The sequence below is a fragment of the Ceratotherium simum genome, chromosome 34, assembly GCF_057802395.1.
Source record: "Ceratotherium simum simum isolate JZ-2026a chromosome 34, ASM5780239v1, whole genome shotgun sequence".
In the NCBI taxonomy this organism is placed as follows: Eukaryota; Metazoa; Chordata; class Mammalia; order Perissodactyla; family Rhinocerotidae; genus Ceratotherium; species Ceratotherium simum.
In genome coordinates, this window is record NC_141933.1 from 5,768,791 (window position 1) to 5,787,952 (window position 19,162).

Here is a 19,162-nt window from a genome sequence, read left to right on the forward strand (position 1 = left end):
CCAGGGTCAGCCTAACTTCAGAGCCCTCATCCATTTCATATTGCTTTTGCAAATCGGAGCAAAGATTTCCAGTAGTTCTGCTTCTCCCACTTAGAACACCCAGCCTACAGCCACCAGCCTAACTGTTTCCCTTCCTTCCAGGTAGCCAGGGGTTTCTCTGCTCTCATGAGAGAGCAGAGGCACAGAGTCCTAGTACTGCCCCTTCATGAGAGAGCAGAGGCACAGAGTCCTAGTACTGCCCCTGCTGTGTCTCTCCCAGCTTTGGGGGCCTTGCCATGAAGGAGTGGCAGAAAACCTATTCTTGATGCTGCTGAATTTTTGCCCCTTTTTTTTTGTAGGGGGCGAGGAATAAAATTTGTTTTTCTACATAAAAAATGGTTCAAATCTTTGTTAAATCTTAGACAAGTCCACAAAAAAGACCCTTTAATCCATGAAGTAGTTTAATCATAGTTGAATAATGCTTTAAAATCATTTTATAGAGGCAACATAGTATAGCAGTTAAGTGCCTGAGATCTGGAGTCACACTGCCTGGGGTGGAATCCTGCAACTCTGCCTTGCATCAGCTATGTGATCTTGGACAACTTAGCTGCTTTTGTGCCTTAGGTACCCCATCTGCAAAATGGGGATAACATCAGAAGCTATCTCTTAGGGTTGCTGTGAGGATTAAATGAGTTACTTCACATAAAGCATGTAGAACAGCGCAGAGTTAATACTCAAATGTTAGCTATCAAATTATTTTGTGGTTTCTGGTTGTTTTCCCCTTAGAATATAAGCTCCTTGAAGGCAGAGATTTTTATCTTTGTCATTTACTGTTATATCCCCAGCCTCCAGAACAGTGCCTGGCACATAGTAGATCCTTGAGGAATATTTGGTGAATGAATGAATGAATGGAGCAAATGACACACTAAGTTTTTGGAGGCTGTCCTGAAAAACATACCCACATACTCAGGATTCCAAACCACTCCTGAAACAGCTCTTTCACTGGTTTAGAACTACACGTGTCATTATGCCCCTTGGGCAGATTAGTTCTCTTCCATGAGCATCAGTTTCTCACTGGTCAGATGAGGGTAGTCATCTCCTCAGGCTTAGTGTGAGGAATAAATAGAAACATGTGCAAATCCTCTTTAAGTGGAAAGGCGTAATACAGAACAGTAGGCATGGCTATTGTCAGACTATTTGAGCAGTTGGATTTAAAGATTGGCTACGAATACTCTTGAAATTCTCTGGAACACTAAATTGTTTCTGCCTTTCTAGAAATTAGGTGAGAGGATGAGACTAGTCAAAGAAACTCATTCAGTTATTCATCAGATATCAACTGAATGGTTAGTTACTTTATGTTAGGCCTAGTATATGCAGGGTAAACAAGATGAGCACCATGCCAGCTGTGAGGGCAGTGCAGTGAAAGGGACACACACACAGTGCTAGGAGCTGGAGGGTGAGAAGAGGTGGCCCAACGAAGACATGCGAGTGGACAGAATGCTTACAGAGGCGCTGAGCTCATGGGTAGAGTGTCCAGGGTACATTGGATGCTTGTTTCTGGGCCATAACCATCCTAACACAATGGCAGTTGTGGTACATTCATAAGTAAGTACTGCAGATTTCACTGTAGAAAATTTGAGAAATAAAATCTAATGACCAAAAAATATGAAGAACCAAAATATTTTAAAGCTTATGTGGAAGTATGTCTGATGATAGCCAAGAAAAAATTTCTAAAGTATAGTTAAGGGAGATTTGCCTTAACATATATTAAAAGTTACTATGAAACAGTAGTGATCAAAACTTGATGATAGTGGCCCAGAAACAGACAAATAGTTAAGAGAACATGAATACAGTCCTGAAATAAAGGCAAGTAAGTATGAGGTCTTAATACCACTTATGGGGAAATGATGATTTCTTTAATAAGTTATGTTGGTATAATTTATTGCGCATCTGGAAGAAAATGAAGCTAAGGCCCCATCTCACGCCATATACAAGGTAAATTCCAGATAGTTTAAAGATCTAAATTGAAAAATGCAATGCAAAACTATAAGAAAAAAATTAGGAGAATATATGTCTAACCTTGGAATAGTGGAGATCTTTTGAAAGAAGTAAAACAAGAAATGGTGAATACAAAAATTTTTGAGTGGCCAAAAGTAAAGTCAAAGATGGATGATAAACAACTAAAGGGAGAAAAAGGATACATATTGCCAAGAGTTAATATCCTAATAACAGAATACTCCTATAAGCTCATGAGGAAAAGACTGACTCCAGCAGGAAAGAAAGTAAGGCGGATGCTGCACAGAAAGTGACGGCTGTGGACAAGGACATTAAAACAGTAATTGGGTATTCATTTCACTATCAGATTGGCAGACTTTAAGACATACTGCTGGTGAGGATGTGGAGAAGCAGGCACTCACACAATGTCAGTAGGGGCGTAAATTGCTGTAACCTTTCAGGAAAGTACTCTGGCAATATTTGTTAAAAACAGACTCACCCTGTTACCTGGCAGTCATTCCCATTGGGAGGATCTGTCCTGTGGAAACGTGAGTGCTAGTTAGTAAGGATATGGTTTCAAGAGCAGTAGAGCAGCAGTGTTGAAGGTGGCAAGTGAAAACAAAAAACCCCACAAGTTTTAGTAATCACCATTGGGGAGGGGTTGAATAAATTATGGAATGTTTATTCAATGTAAAGTACAACTTTGAAAACGTGTTCAGTTCAGATTTATTTGTCCATGATGTAATGATAAGAAAGCTGATCGTTGAGTAAAATGTATGGTATTATCCTATTTTGGTTTTCTTTGCTTAAAAAGAAACAACGTAAATAAATGTGTAGACCATGGTAAAGGAATGGACTGTTGGCAGATGGTTAATGCTGGTACCTCAGGACTCTGGGGATGGAGGGTGGTTGGGAGCTACTATTTACTTTTGCTTTATGGATATACTGTCCTAGGATTGTTTCACTTTTTACATAAGTTAAGAAATAAAGGAGGTAGAGAAGCAGACGAATGGTGGAGTTTTACTTAAAAAAACTCTCATTTCCACATAAAATAATTCCACCACAATCATTTATTTTGTGTTTGTGTACTTTTTTTTTTTTTTTTTGTGAGAAAGATCAGCCCTGAGCTAACATCCATGGCAATACCTCCTCTTTTTGCTGAGGAAGACTGGCCCTGGGCTAACATCCGTGCCCATCTTCCTCCACTTTATATGGGACGCCGCCACAGCATGGCTTGACAAGCGGTGCCTCGGTGCACGCCCTGGATCCGAACCTGGGCCACCAGCAACAGAGCGCGTGCACTTAACCACTACGCCATCGGCCCGGCCCTAAGTGTACTTTAAGTATGGCCCATCTTTCAGGAATGAACCAGAAATGTTACAACTTAGGGTAAAAAGGCATAGAATATCTGAAAATACTTGATTACTTTAGTTCATATGAAATTAAATAGCCTTTGGGATTCACTCATTTACTTTCTGAATATAGTTTAGAGTGGAGTGGAGTGTAACTGGTTGCCTGCCTGGTGAAGATTCCCTAAAGGTTTTTACATGGATTTCTAGTACACCTTTTGAAAAAAGAATTGAGGCAGTCCCACCATAAGTTTTTGTTGTAGTTTTTACAAAAGCATTAATAAAAATTGAATTCCAGATGCATTCTGGAAAGGTGAAGAAAGCAAGAATGCTCACCTTACTTACCAAAAATAGTTTCTGCATTAGGTTTAGGCCTGTGCTCTCTAGCATGGAGAGGTAAGAACGTAGGGAGAGAAAATAAAATTTCCATTGTCCCTTAGCAAAAGGTGAAACACTGATTCCTCCGGTGAGAAAAGTTATCTTCTCTTCATCTAAATCCTAGAAAAAATAAATCGCATGGGATTTTATGGAGGGTGATACTGCTTTCATGATGGAGGGTGTTCACAGTTTTGCCACAAGTTCAGAAGCTGTTATTATACAGCTTTCACAAGCTAAGGCCAATAAAAGGCAAGTCAGTGAAGGCAGTTTTGGCCAAAGAGATTTCTCATTTTTTAAGTGCAATATGTAGTGCTTTTTTTTAACCTCATTAATTTAGAATTTACTTATTCTTTTGAATAGAGCTGGATATAAATTTACCTTTATACACTGAATAATGCGAAGATTTGCAAAGCTAGATTCATTTAAGGAAGTTTAGGAGGACCTCTTATAAGCACCCTCACTTCGGAAGAATTTACATAAATATAAATAATTGACACAGGTTACATATCATTCTTATCTAGTGGTGAAAGCAAGTCTTTTAACGTCTTATTTAGTAGCATTTTATTAATTATGATCATTCATGTTTACTTCAGTAACAGTTTTTATTGTTCCAGAAGTCAGATTTTCACTAATGTAGCCTAGCCTTCTTATAGTATTTCAGTTAGGATCTGTTTGTATCTAGCATTAAGTTCTAAGTAATGACTTAATGTATGGAAATTTTCTGATTTCTTTTTTTAATTCCTTAATTCTCAATATTCAGTAATGTGTTAAATAGTGCAGAACAAAGCTGGAATATAATTAACAGGTGGGTTATTTAAGCTACAATTTAGACCTAACTGTTGCACCAACCAGTTTTGAAATTGAAGAATTAGTTATTTATTTTTACCTACACATGAAGTTCTACAGGGTCCAATAGTTTCTCATGGGCAATTAACAATTGATTGAGGGCCGGCCCCGTGGCTTAGCGGTTAAGTGCTCGCGCTCCGATGCTGGCGGCCTGGGTTCGGATCCCGGGCGCGCACCAACGTACCGCTTCTCTGGCCATGCTGAGGCCGCGTCCCACATACAGCAACTAGAAGGATGTGCAGCTGTGACATACAACTATCTACTGGGGCTTTGGGGGGAAAAAAATAAATAAAATTAAAAAACGATTGACAATAGTCATAACAATTTGTTTTGTTATTTTAAATCTAGAAGGTTTTTTGCATTGATTTTATATACATGTTTAATTTCTTTTGAGATCCTAGGCTTAACAGATTTTCAGTGATGATTGAGGCCTCATCAGTTCATCACATCTCTTGACCTGATGTGGCCAAGTGTCCTCAGCAGCAAGCTTGTTGTAAGCAAGGATGCTGTTTGTTTAACCTGTGCTGTTTTCTCTTTCAGACGGGGAACTGGTGCTTTTAAATCCAGAGTGGGACTGCCAGCGCCTGCTCCTGTTATCAATAGCAAATACGGACTCAGAGAGACAGATAAACGTTTAAATAGGCTTAAAAAGTTAGGTGACAGCAGCAAAAATTCAGACAGTCAGTCTGTCAGCTCTAACACTGATGCAGATACCACTCAGGAAAAAAACAATGCAAGTAAGTAAGGGAGATTTGATAAGCGTATCTTTTTTTTTTTTTTTTTTTTTTTTAATATTTTCACACAATTTGCTATCTAAAGCGTGCTTCAATAGTTTTGATCTTTTAAATATTGAGAGAAGCTCTGGGACTCATGCGCTTCGGCAGTACTGCAAGGTTCTAGAAATGACTTGAGCTCAGAAGCAGTCTGTCCTGCCTCCGGATTCAGTCTGGTACTCTAGATGGAATTGTCTGCCTTTCAGGAATACTTGGTAACTGGATATGGAATTCTTCATCATGTGTTCCAGGGTCGTCATATGTTTGAGAGAAACATTTTCAAGGTGTTGGTTTCACTATAATGATGTCGTTAGGTTCTCTGAGAAGACAAAGGACTGGGTAGGGTCCCACAGACACATGCACGTTCCTGTGCCTAGCCAGTTTGTTAGGGTGGGTGATGGACTTGGGGAGTTGATAGCTTCTGGCGTCAAGGCTTCCCCCTTTTTAGTACTTGCTTGCCTTTTTCAAAATGAACTGACCCAATTTACCAAACCACCAGTTACCAGACTCAGAATTGTGATAGAGGAGCATTTTGAGTGTCACTATACTGTGACGTGTTGTGTAGCCACCAGCAAAAGTAGCAAGAGAGGTGAGAAGGAGAAGGAAGCAAGCTTTAAGATACCAGTTGTGTTTGGGGCAAGATCTAATGGAAACTGGAGAAAGAGAGAATGAAGAATAAAGAGAAAAGAAAGAGAAGAAAGCCTAAATGAGCAAAAGAAAACACCTCATGTTCCTGGAGCTTTGAAGTCTTGGAACCACTCTGATTGCTACTGGGCTTCATCTGGTAACACTAGTCTTCTCTAGGTGCCGCTAGAACAGTCGGGTCTTGAGCCTGACTGGTCTCTAACAGGAATAAAGCCTCAAAGCTTTGGCTTGGCGATCCACAAAGTGGGCCTGTTGGGGCACTATCCATGTCCATGGTTACTTCTTAGCACCTGAGTACTCCTGGGAGCTGGTTGTTTTAGGCTCTTCTCCCTATCTTGGTTCCCTCCCCTGCAGGACATCCTGGAGGAAAGGGAAGGTGTCTCCCCCAATGGTGAATGTCACTGCCGTGAATTCCTGCATCCACCTGCTGCTGGGGGTCAGAGCCTGGCATCACCTCGTAGTGTAAAAGCAGTGCTGTGTTCCTCTTCCACTTGGTAGCGTCCAGAGAGAGCGAAAAGAGCAGTTAGTCCATCATCCACTGTCGCCTGTCGGTTCTGATAATAAATGCAGCATAATCAACATTTGTTTTCTGAGTCTGGTTCCTTGGTGAAACTGGAGACTTGGTGAAGCCCACTTTATAGATATATACATAAAAACACTTAGAAGCGTGCTGCCGGACGTATATGGAAACAGCCGCGACGCTGTCCACAGTGAATGGCTCTGTGACATTTGTGGGGGTATTGTGTTTTTATGCATTAACTATATTACTATGTGTAGATAATGAGCTCAGTACACCACTTAAAAGATCAGAATGCAGATATCTTTTGGAAAGTGCTGAATGTACTAACTGCTATGTGGCCATCTAAGGAATATTTATTAATAAACCAAATACTTAGCAAAAGCCTGCTAGTTGTTGAAAAGATACAAAGGTGTATGAGACTCGGGCCCCTCCCTCAGGGAGCTTATGCCTTAGCTCCAGGGTAGGACAAGTACACAAGTGACTGTGCAGAGCAGACCATTAATGCCATTTTCTAAAGTAGAGGGAACGGCTAATCCCTTTGAGCTGTAGTCTCAGTATTACAGAATAGAAATATAGCACTTGCCAGTGACTGCTAATGTTAGGTGCTCACTTTACTCACATTACCTCTCTGCAGAAAAATTGTCTTGAGTACTTCACGGGTTGGTGTAACTAACTTGGAGGGTCGTGTGACAAAGTTGATAGATGTGGCTCAATGCTCTGAAGGAGCTGGAGGCTTACTCCACTAATCTCTGAGGCCGTCAGACATTCGGTCTGGTTCACAGCAGTATTTGCTCAGGCTGTCACATGTGTTCTCTTAGCTGTATTTCTTTTGGTGTTTTGTGTCTCAACCATACTCTTCTGCCTGTTTGAAAGAAAGACTTGTTGAAACTGCAGCTGGTAGCAAAGCCAGAGCTGCCCAAACCTTTCTCCCAAGGGAGTGGGCATCCATCGTGTGTATAGATTTGGACTGCTTTTTCTGGGCACAGCTGCCCATCTTTATTCTGCAGTTTGTCTAGAATTTAGAAGCTGACAGAGGCACTGCTTTCTTTGAACAGGATGTATGTTCTTTTTAAAGAAACATTTCTGCCTAGTCAGAAGAAAAATTATTTCTTCCTTCCACACAGATCCTTTTTTGAAAGGTGTCTCAGGAGCCACAACTTGACTGTTTTGCTTTAGCATCCAGAGAGAGGCGACAACAAGAAATCCATTTTCACACATTCAGTCCACAAACCTGAAGTATAATGCCATTATTGGAAGATTCTGGTTTCTTAGGCCTCTTGTGGCTCGATGGCTAGGCTACCCCCATAGTCAGTGCTGTGCTCTGGGACATGAGTCACTGCAAATGCCACAAGTCAGCGCAAGACACAGAGGCCTCGGTCGGTGGAGTAAGTTTATCTTGACTGGGGAGTGCCTGTCCTGGAGAGAGTGGACTGGGTCACCACTTCTCACTCTAGCCTGTCACAGACATCCCTGATTGGTCTGAATACTCTTTTCTGCTGAGCCTACAGGCTGCTCCAGAGTCCTTTCCAACACTCTTCCAGGCAGCTACTGCCGGTCTGTGTTTGTCATGTGAGACAGAAGCTGCTTGTTGTGCCTGATAAACTCCTTGAACTAAAGTCTTTCAAGTCCTGTTGAGGGTTTTCTGGATCCTCAGGTTCTGAAGATGCCAAGCTGTGTGCGGTCCTTGTATTTACTTTGGTTCACATTGATAGCATGCGTTTCTGGGGCCTTTATAGTGAAGAGCGTGGATGTAGCCAAGCACTTAGGGAGCTTTCACATCATTTTGCTCTTGTATCTGGCTGTAATTCTTCATGCCCATACAGGGCTGCTGTATGGTTTTGGGGACACCCTGAAGTGACTGTGATAGCCATGCTGTGGGTCCTTAATCCTTGAGTGGTGACTGGCACCATAATAACTCTGTGGTATACCTTAGAAGCAGTGTAATAGAGTGGTTACAAACTTGGACTCTTGAGCCACAGAATTCGGTTCACATCCCATCTCTGCCACTCACCAGATGGATGATCTTAGACATGGTAGTTCATGTAAGCTTCGTTTTCCCACAGCTGTAATAGCTCTTACTTCAAAGAATGCTTATTAGGATTGAGATCATACTAATTTGGCCATTTTGCACAGCACCTAGTATATAACAATTGCTAAGAATGTGTATCTCCACCTAAAGTTACTGTTTATGCATTTGAGATATGTCCCAGCCACTAGGGAAGAGACTCATATATGATGTATTAGTGCTGAAGCCAGGGTAGCCACAGGCATACCTTATCTCCACTTCCCTCAGGATCCCTAGGCTCTCAATAGACTTTTATTAGTTTGCCATTGTGGCCCCTGTCTTCCTCCTTTAGCCTGTGTTACTAACGTTCTCAAACCCCTCAAAGACAGTGTAGCACCTTTTTGGGTCAGTGAAGAGCCCTTGGCACTTACTGGACTCTCATCTTAGTCCCGTTGCTCATGTCTCTCTTGCCCAGCTTGTCTTTGTCTTCCTTGACCTTTGATTGGTGAGCACACCTTTTAGCTGGGCTTTTGATGAGAGAATGCTTTTCAAACAAAATGAGAATACACAGATAAATACATAAACATGAAAGTGAATTCTCCGTTGAAATAATCCAGAGCATCAAATTTAGTCTATTTTGTGCTGTTTAGAACACAGACACACTGAAGTGCTTTGTCAGTGGTTCACTGCAGTCAGCTAACAATGACTGTCTCGGAAGGAAGGGGTGGAAGGGGGAGAGCCCAGATTCAGAATCACTATAAAATGGTTCATCTAATGGTTTAAAATTAAGTGCCCAAGTAAAGAGAGTCTCAGGTGTCGTGAGAATACATTGGAATGGAAACCTGTCATACGTAGAAAGTCAGGACAGGCTCCCTGAGAGAAGGGTTTCCCAAACTGAGTCTTTTTTTTTTTTAATTTTTATTTATTTATTTTTCCCCCAAAGCCCCTGTAGATAGCCGCATGTCATAGCTGCACATCCTTCCAGTTGCATGCATGTGGGACGCGGCGAGGCCAGAGAAGCAGTGCGTTGGTGCGCGCCCGGGATGCGAACCCCGGCCGCCAGTAGCGGAGCGCACGCACCTAACCGCTAAGCCACGGGGCCGGCCCCCCAAACTGAGTCTTAAAGGGGGGTGAGGGCCGGCCCTGTGGCTTGGTGGTTAAGTGCGCGCGCTGCAATGCTGGCGGCCCGGGTTCGGATCCCGGGTGCGCATCGAGGCACCACTTCTCCGTCCATCCTGAGGCCGAGTCCCACATGCCGCAACTAGAAGGATGTGCAGCTATGACATACAACTGTCTGCTGGGGCTTTGGGGGGAAAAAATAAAATAAATAAAAAAAAAAAAAAAAAAAAAAAAGGGGGGTGAGAAGTTGGCCAAGTGAAGCATATTCAAAGTAGAGGGAATTTCATAAATGAAGATATGGGGATGAGTGTAGGACTTGAATAAAGTTCATCATGGCTGGAGTGGAAGGTGGGAGGAAGGGATGTGACCATAATTTAAAACTATGGACCTTATTCTTAGGGCATTAGGTAATTGAAAGGTTTAAAGCCCAGAAGTGATGTGATGTACTAGGAAAATCATTCTGGCTACATGGTGGAGAGTGGAATGTTGGGGAAGCAACAGGAGAAACCAGAAGAGGTGGGAAGCTATCCCATAGTTCAGGCAGGAGATTGTGGCACTGGAAATGGAGAAGATGATTCCAGTGACGTTGCAGGAGTGGACTCCACGGGACATGGTGGTTGATTGGGTGAGGCCGTTAGGGAAAGCAAGAGTCAGGGATGACCTGGTTTCTGCTTGGGCAGCTGGGTGGATGGTGGTGGTATTGACCAAGATGGAGAACTTAGAAGGAGAAGTAGCCATAAGGCTTGATGGTGAGTTCAGTTTAAACATGTTGACTGAGGGGCTTATGAGACAGCCTCAGGGAGATCCAGATGCCAGTGGGCATTTGGTGATATGGATCTGTAATTTAGGAGAGAATCGGGCTAGAGAAAGTGGTTCGGGAACTGCCAGCACACGACGGTAATAGCAATGGAGGAGTGGATGCTTACCACCCAGAGCCCACGTGTAGAGTTTCCAAAGGGCCTTAGGCCAGCAGAGCATGAGGAATGCAGTCTAAGGGGCAAGTGGAGGAAGATTGCCAGGGACATGGAAGGAAAGTCAGGAAAGTGCTCTCATGGACAGCCAGGGGGGGAGGGTTTTTCAGGAAAAAGGATGATTAGCAATGTCACATTCTGCAGAGAAAGAAAGGTAAGGGCTGAAAAGTATTCACAGGGTTTCATGATAAGGAGCTTGTCAGAGTGGCAGAGGCTCTCGGAGGAAAAGGCTGCATCCAAATTACAGGGGGATTGCCGTCAAGACTACAATGTACGTGTGATCGTATGTGACGTGTAGGGGTGATTGCGGGAACGAAATGAGAATGGGGTGGGAAACAGAAGAGTAAGGTTGAGAACCACTAAGCTCCCGGGCATAGATCCTTGAAGAGTCATAGGCTGAGCAGAGGGTTAGCGTAGCCACGTTTGAGCAAGCCAAGCACCAAAACACTAGTGTGTGTTCACATCAGTAAACATCTCGGTCCACCTTGTAGGAAGACTTGTAAGCTTATAAAGAAATACTCTAGCGAAAGAATTCTCTGAATATCCTTATATTTAAAAAATCATCTCCAGTAAGTTCCGTATAATTCTGGTTCATAATCCATCAGTTCTCAAATTGAATGGCATCCAAACTTCACTACTCCTACTCTTCTAAAAATAAGTTGCCTCCGTTGTAGCAGCCCACATGGATAAGCATGTTCTTGGTTCAATCAGTGGATCTCATTCCTAGGAATTCTGCTGGTTTTGGTACCCTGAAGCCATTTATGAGCCAGTCTTCTTGAGTACAGAGCCTTCTATTGGTGGTTTGATATTTTTGGAATGCTTGTTATACATTCTTGCTCATCTCTCTCAATAAAAATTAATGGTAACTTACTTGCTTAGCCATGCAGAAGGAACAGCAGTCACCCTGGCAACCCTCAGGCATGTAGTAAGCGACGAAGTCTTTGTTGGGTAGTGTGCTGGGCTTATCCACATTCGTTGTTTTTTATTCTCCCCATTTTCTGGTGAGAGGTGGTGATTGTTAGTTTGGTCATCTCAGCTTCCCTAGGGAATGATTTAAAGGAGTATTTTGATGGGGAAGAGGTTTTCAGGTGGGAGATGGGGACACTAAATAATTGAGAAATTGACTCATATAAAACAGTATAAATACAGGTCCAAAAGTAAATGTGGAGAAAAACATGAAGACGGCAGAAAGTGGCAAGGTTGGAGGCTCATTATGGGAGCACCTTAAACTCGACTCACACATAAGCCTTTTGAGAAGTCATTTGACTGTCACGTTAGTTCTCAGGTTGTCATTCTCAGTAGGGTCATCACAGCCTTTTTGTATCCTGGTCCAGAGGAAGGAAATTGGATCTCCGATTGTCCCGAGAGTGTAACTCCAGCAGCAGTCTCCTTCCCTCTTTCAGTTTGATCCTTGGCAGCCCACAGTCCCTGGAGGGAGGGAGCCATGTCAGTTCTGAAGCCCTTCGGAGTCTCTGCTGCTCCTCTCAGAGCTGACAGGAACTACTTAGAATAGTGTGGTTTTCTGGGGTAAACGTCTGTTGGGAATAACGATATATGGCTCCTAGGATCTGTTTCTTGTTTGAAACTGTTGTGGTAGGATTTGTCTCGCAGAGCCCATTAGTAATGTATTTCAGTCCTGTATTACTGGTCAAGTAATACACTTTGAGTTAATGAGTAATAGATTTTAGAAACATTTAAAATGATGAATTTAAGAAGAATTTGTGAAAGGAAAAAAAAAACCTATGATTTTTCCTTAGCTTTACTTCAAATCTTTTATGTGGGAAAGTACTAAATCAGGAAAAGAAATATTTAGTTTGGACCAGTATCATGATGAGGGACAAGCTTAGAGTGAAATGTAGATCCTTGCTGTGCTAAGAGCTCTTTAACCATGAAATTACTTACCTCAAAAATGAATAGATGCGGCAGAAATGAGAGAACTTGAAGGAAAACAGCGTAGGGAATGTTTATGTGCTGGCGGAAACTGAACTGGGGGTCTGTCTGCCGTATGTTTGTATAACCTGAACGTGTCATAACTAATAGTCTGGGTTTTGGCATTGTGTTGTTGAACTACTGTGTTACCAAGGTGGTTTTTCATCCTTTTTTTTTTTTTTTTTCCCTTTGCAGCTTCTAACCGAAAATCTTCAATTGGTGTGAAAAAGAACAGCAAGAGCAGAACATTAACAAGGCAATCTATGCCAAGAATCCCAGCTCCTTCCAATTCTACCTCAGCTAAGCTAACTCACGTAAATAATTCCAGGGTACCAAAGAAACTGAAAAAGCCCGCAAAGCCTTTACTTTCGAAGATAAAATTAAGAAATCAGTGCAAACGGCTGGAGCAAAAGAGTGCTTCGAGAAAACTCGAAATGGGAAACTTGGTACTTAAAGAGCCTAAAGTAGTTCTGTATAAAAATTTGCCCATTAAAAAAGATAAGGAGCCGGAGGGACCAGTCCAAGCCTCAGTGGCTGGTGGGTGCTTAACTAGACACGCAGCAAGAGAGCACAAACAGAACTCCGGGCGAGGTGCTCCTGCTCATGGGGAGGGCGCTCCCTGCACGTACACAACCAGGCGGTCAGTGAGGACGAGAACGAACCTGAAGGAGACCTCTGACATCCAGCTTGAACCAAACACATTGGACGGCTGCAAGAATGGCTTGACGGAGCCTTGCCCCGACAGTGACGAGCAGCCGACTCCTGCCGTGCCGGAGGAAGAACTGGCTCATGAGACTGCACAGAATGGGGAAGCAAAGTGTCATAAGAGTGACAACAGCATGTCGAGAAAGAAGTCAAGACAAGGAAAACTTGTGAAACAGTTGGCAAAAGCAGAGGAGTCCGCTCCGGTGCATGATTCCCCTGGCAAAGCCGGCGTGGTGCCAGACGTGATGGGGCCCCACTCAGACCAGGGCGAGCACAGCGGCCCAGAGCGCGTGCCTGGGAGCTACCCAGACTGGCCTCCTTCCCCTGGGGGTGCTGCGGTGGTGACATCAGATGGCTTCAAAGCAAAAGACAACTTCAGAACTGCAAAAAGTAAAAAGAAGAGGCGAATCACAAGGTATGATGCACAGTTAATCCTGGAGAATAACTCGGGGATTCCCAAGTTGACTCTTCGCAGGCGTCATGATAGCAGCAGCAAGACAAACGACCAAGAGAACGATGGAATGAATTCTTCAAAAATAAGCATCAAGTTAAGTAAAGACCATGAAAATGATAATAATCTCTATGTAGCAAAGCTTAATAATGGATTTAACTCAGGATCAGGCAGTAGTTCTACAAAATTGAAAATCCAGCTCAAACGGGACGAGGAGAGTAGGGGGTCCTATACTGAGGGGCTTCATGAAAATGGGGTGTGCTGTAGTGATCCTCTCTCTCTCCTGGAGTCTCAGATGGAAGTTGACGACTACAGTCAGTATGAGGAGGAAAGTACCGATGATTCCTCCTCTTCGGAAGGAGATGAGGAGGAGGATGACTATGATGATGACTTTGAAGATGATTTTATTCCTCTTCCTCCAGCCAAGCGATTGAGGCTAATAGTTGGAAAAGACTCTATAGATATTGACATTTCTTCCAGGAGAAGAGAAGATCAGTCTTTGAGGCTTAATGCATAAGCTCTTGGTCTTAATCTGACCTGGGATACCTACTTTAAAGAAATAAAAAATTCCAGTCAATTATTCCTCAACTGAAACATTTTAGTGGCAGCACTTCTGTTGTCTCTTCCCTTCTCAGCATAGTGCTGTAGAGTGTACAACGCACTGACTCTGCTGAAGTCTAGTTTGTGCAGATTTTTATTGTACTTTTTCAGTAGCCTTCTTATGTGCAATTCGGAGGTAGAGGTAAAGCCCTGTTGTAAAATAAAGGCTCAAGCAAAATTGTACAGTGACAGCAACTTTCCACCCAGGACGTTGAAGACAATAACGTGGCTACACAGTTTTCTTTTTTTAACTTTAAGAGCATCAACTGGCTCTTTAATATATGACTAAACAATAATTTAAAACAAATCATAGTAGCAGCATATTAAGGTTTTCTAGTATATGCTAATATCACCAGCAATGATCTTTGGCTTTTTGATTTACTTGCTAGATGTTTCCCCTTTGGAGTTGTGTCAGTTTCACACTGTCTGCTGGCCCAGGTGTACTGTTGTGGCCTTGGTTAAAATAGCAAACCATCGGTTGGGAGTCAAATTGGTTTCTTGGAAAAAAAAAAAAAAGTACAATGACATGCGTGACCGCCAACTTTTCAGTACGTTGTCTGAGGGTGGCAGTGTGCAGGATGAGTTTCGATGTGGCGTATTTATTGCTTGTCATGTAAATTAAAGACCTTGTATTTAACACTTTTCAATCCTTTTAGATAAAATTGTTCTTTGCAAGAATGATTGGTGCTTATTTTTTCAAAAATTTGCTGTGAACAATGTGATGACAACAAGCAACATTTATCTAATGAACTACAGCTATCTTAATTTGGGTCTTCAAGTTTTCTGTTGCACTTGTAAAATGCTACAAGGAATATTAAAAAACTATTCACTTTAACTTATAATAGTTTATGAAATAAAGACATGAGTCACAGCTTTTGTTCTGTGGTAACCTATAAAAAATGTTTGTCTTTGAAATTCATTGTAAAGAACTGAAAGCAATGTATATGTTGTAAATATTTGTGTGTTGTGAGAAATTTTTGTCATAAGAAATTAAAAGAACTTACCAGGAAGGTTTTTAAGTTTAGAAATATTCATGCCAATAAAATAGAAAATTATAAATATATAGTTTTAAGCACTGCATCAGTGGGAGTTCTTGGCTTATGTTAGTTTATGTATGAAAATATCAAAGATTTTTTGACTATATTATCAGTTAAACAAAAAAGAGGAGTCAGATTTAATTTGTTTTTTGAAGCACTTTGAGAAGAGAAATTAATTTTAAGTAACTTAATGAGCAAATTTTTGATTACTACTTTATGTTCAATACCAATCTTTCATTTCTTTGGGTTATTTTACAAATCACTGAACAAAGGATTTGGGAATATAAATCTGTAACAGGTGTCTGACGCCAGTGGATCTCTATGTCTGGGAAATGTGAACATGTACTTTCAGATAATTCCGTGTTCCTGAGTAAAATCAATTTAGAGGATTTGTGTAGTGTCTAGAGAGAAGTAGCCCATGTCTTAAAACATTAAAAGGAATCTGCAGGTAATGAAAAGTCCAGTGGAGAAAACCTCAATGCTTACTGTTACGACTTATTGATTCCTACCAGTTTCCAGGTTCTGGAGACATCATTTAAACTAAGTTCCTTAAAACTATTGCTAGTAGGTTTCAAATAGAAATTAATAATACTCATAAAAGTTTTTTAAATTTAGAATTTTTTTTCTCCTTACGTTCTTCAAGGAATCACTTGTAGTCTTACATCGTCTCCTGTTTGCTGCGGTGCAGTTAACCCCTCAGGTATTCATGTGGTAGCGTGTGGCCGACTTCCTTGCCCCACACACTCTCCCCCACTTTGCTCCGTCTAGCCTTCCTCACCCCGAGAGAGAGGGCGGCCCCGCTAGGCCTGTGGTGAGGCCCTCGGAGCGCCTTACACCGCGGCCAGTCCGCACAGTGGCCCTGTGTGGGAGAAGTGGGAGACCGTGCCGCTAAGGAAGGTCAAGCTTAGACCCCGCGTCTGGAAGCTCCCACCGTAGTTTGGGGTGTTTTGAAGAGGTTCCGAGACTAAATCCTGAACCGTTTCTTGGAATACCGACAGTAGCCCTGTCAGGAATTTCAATCTTAAGGAAAAAGTAACAAAATACCACATTTCCCACTCTTCTCCATTTTTAAGCGTTAATTTTAGTAACTTATTTATGCCGTTTGTTTTCACTTTATTTCGGCCTGTCTTTTGAGGCCGACCTTCCCGTGGGTCTGAGCAGTGCCGTTGGGCAGCGGTCACTGCCTCAGGAGTCGGTGTGCACAAGCGCTCGGCAGCCACTGCTGGCGCCTTCCAGGGAAACCTAATTTCCGTTCCGCAAGTTAGGGGCCTCGGAGCTGTTCCGGCTCTGCTGTGGAGCTTCAGTGTGTGGAAGGGCGAATCCACAGCCTGGCGACCACTTGGAAAAGGTTGCACTCAATAAAACTTAGCGTGAGCTCATGCAATGATTGGTAAAGATTTTGGCATTGTAAGAATTAGGAAGTGATGGTAGAAACATATGTAAAGTATTCAATTTTCAATCATTTTTCAAATTACTGTTTTAAATTGTTCTGCTGAGTTGTAATACTTTTGAGATACAATGTATTCCTTGTACTGAAAGAATGAAAAAAGGACTTTTTCAGCATTTGAGGTAAGTTCTTTAACGTTTCATTAAAAACATTTTTTACAAATATTTTGTACATGCACTTGCAGTATTGAGGTTAATCATTTTAATAAATTCGGAAATTAAAACAATTTGGCCGGTGTTCACTGTATCTGAGAAGAAAAAATTAAAGTGGTGACTTCCTCCACAAGGTTTTAATTTACAGTCGAATTTGTAAAATCGGAGTTTCTAGAGCTTTTCAGTGTCTGTGAGTGGGGAGTTCTCTGAGCCCTGGTCTCCTTTTGCTGCTGGTGCCGCTGAGTTTCAGAGAAAAGGGAGAAGCTCTCATTCTTCTCACAATGGGGAGGCTCCTTTTGTTTATCTATCTATCGATCGATAGATAGATCCTATCTATCTATCTATCTGTTTTTGGTGAGAACACGGCCCTGAGCTAACATCTGTGGCCATCTTCCTCTACTTTCTTGTCTGTGGGACGCTGGGCTTTATGAGTCGTGTGTAGGTCCTCACCCGGGATCTGAACCCGTGAACCCTGGGCTGCCGAAGCGGAGCACACAAGCTTAACCACTACGCCACCGGGCCGGCCCGGGGAGGCTCATTTTAAGCTACATACCCCCTAGGCCTTGAGCCCAAGAAGGCTTGTGCAAGCCAGTTCTTAGTGGTTCCTGAGTCACTGAATTGGACAAAACTGGCACATCCGGAACTGTCGTGGGTCCTTTTTTCTCCCAGTTACTGTGGCAAAACCCAGTTGGAAGAGGACTTATGACTGGCTCAGGAGGCTGGAAACCTGAGTTTGCCCAGCTCCGCAACATGCGGGAGACCCTGGGCAAGCTGCTAATCCCCAGAGCTCATCTTGCTAGCGAAGCGTAGACGTCAGCGTGGACACTGGCCCGGTCACCAGTTAAGCTTCAGCATGAGCTGCGTCCGCTCTGATGAGTGCTGTCAGGGTGGGAGGTGCAGGCCGGACCGCAAGGCACTGACTGACGGGTTAAGTGACGTGTCTGCCCAGACGTGGGTTCCCAGTAGGAAGAAAGGCTGAGGGATGGCCTGTCTGTTCAGTACTCAGGACTCTCATTCAGGCTCAGGTTTTCTCTCTGCTCTGAAGTGAGTTATTCCTTTGCAGTAACCAGGGGTCACGAGCTTGCAGCGTGCTGCCCAGAGCCCTCTGTGATTTCTCTTCTCAGGTGCCAACTCTTGTCAGTGATGTGCACCTCATCATGTTTGCTGCAGAACCCCGCAGCACTAAGCACGGTGCAAGCTGCCAACCTCAAGGGCACTTTTGTAGCTCAGGGTCATGGTAAGTGTGACCCTGGCACACAAGTAGGTGAGAATATCAGTCCATGTCGAAAGAGCTTGGGCATTGCTTGTGTTTGCTAGCGATGGGGCCCAGAGGAAAGATGGGTTTGGATTCTCCAGGAGGGGGCAGGGTGTGTGGATGGGCAGGATTGGGAAGGGGGTCCCCACCCAGGCCGCCCCCACCCCTCTTCCCGCACCTCTGCTACTCCACTTTCCCGGGACATTGAGCTTATATTCGTAGAAACGGTTGGAAAGCTGCTGATCTGGAGGACAGAAGACAGCCTGCAGTCTCAGAGAGATGACTTTGTAATGTTCTTTTTAAAAAAGTCAGTCTCTTTTCTCCTTGTGAGATTTGTGAGTTTTTCTGCTAAATTGCGGTGGACAGTGACTTCTGCCCTTTGGAGGTAACTCACCCAGTTGAGTCTGCCAAAGGGAAGCAGAGCGTTGCTGGGTCTGCTCAGGGACATCAGAGGGCTGGCAGGGAATTTGCAGATGGGAACCCAGTCGAGACCCAGAGCAGGTGGTGTCCAGAGTGGCAGGAGTACAATGGCATTTCTTTTTTTTTTTTTTTTTTTTTTTTTTTTTTGCTGAGGAAGATTCACGCTGGGCTAACATCTGTTGCCAATCTTCCTCTTTTTGCTTGAGGAAGATTCGCCCTGAGCTAACATCTGTTGCCAGTCTTCCTCTGTTTTGTGTATGGGTCGCCACCACAGCATGGCCCCTGATGAGTGGCGTATGTCCAAGCCTGGGAACTGAATCCAGGCCACGGAAGCGGAGCACACCGAACTTAACCACTACGCCATGGGGCCGGCTCCACAATGGCATTTTTTTAATATTTATTGAACACCTATTACGTATTTGGTGCGGCCGGGGGTGGGGAGGCAAGGTTTGGGAGCCTTGGGTGTGGGGTGTAATTAAAGCTGTGGGAGCAGGTGAGATGACGGAGGGGAAGAGGCCGGACAGGCACAGGCAGGTGCGTTGTCCTGGTCCTGACCTGGGAGAGTGCAGCCTGGGGCGGCGCTTCC

The 19,162-nt window shown here is 43.3% G+C and overlaps 1 protein-coding gene across 4 annotated transcripts in view; it reads left to right on the plus strand.

Moving 5' to 3' along the window:
* The window catches only part of KMT5B (lysine methyltransferase 5B), a 55,434-nt gene extending 38,441 nt beyond the window's left edge, over positions 1-16,993 (plus strand). For 3 of the 4 annotated variants that reach the window (XM_087422529.1, XM_087422530.1, XM_004437729.3), the window contains 2 exons: positions 5,088-5,284; positions 12,705-16,992. In XM_087422529.1, coding sequence (XP_087278655.1) covers positions 5,088-5,284; positions 12,705-14,182 — 1,675 coding nt within the window. In that variant the 3' untranslated portion in view covers positions 14,183-16,992. Of the gene's footprint in view, positions 1-5,087; positions 5,285-12,704 lie in introns of all 4 variants that reach the window. The other variant, XM_087422531.1, reaches the window with a different exon arrangement.
* The last annotated feature ends 2,169 nt before the right edge of the window (positions 16,994-19,162 follow it).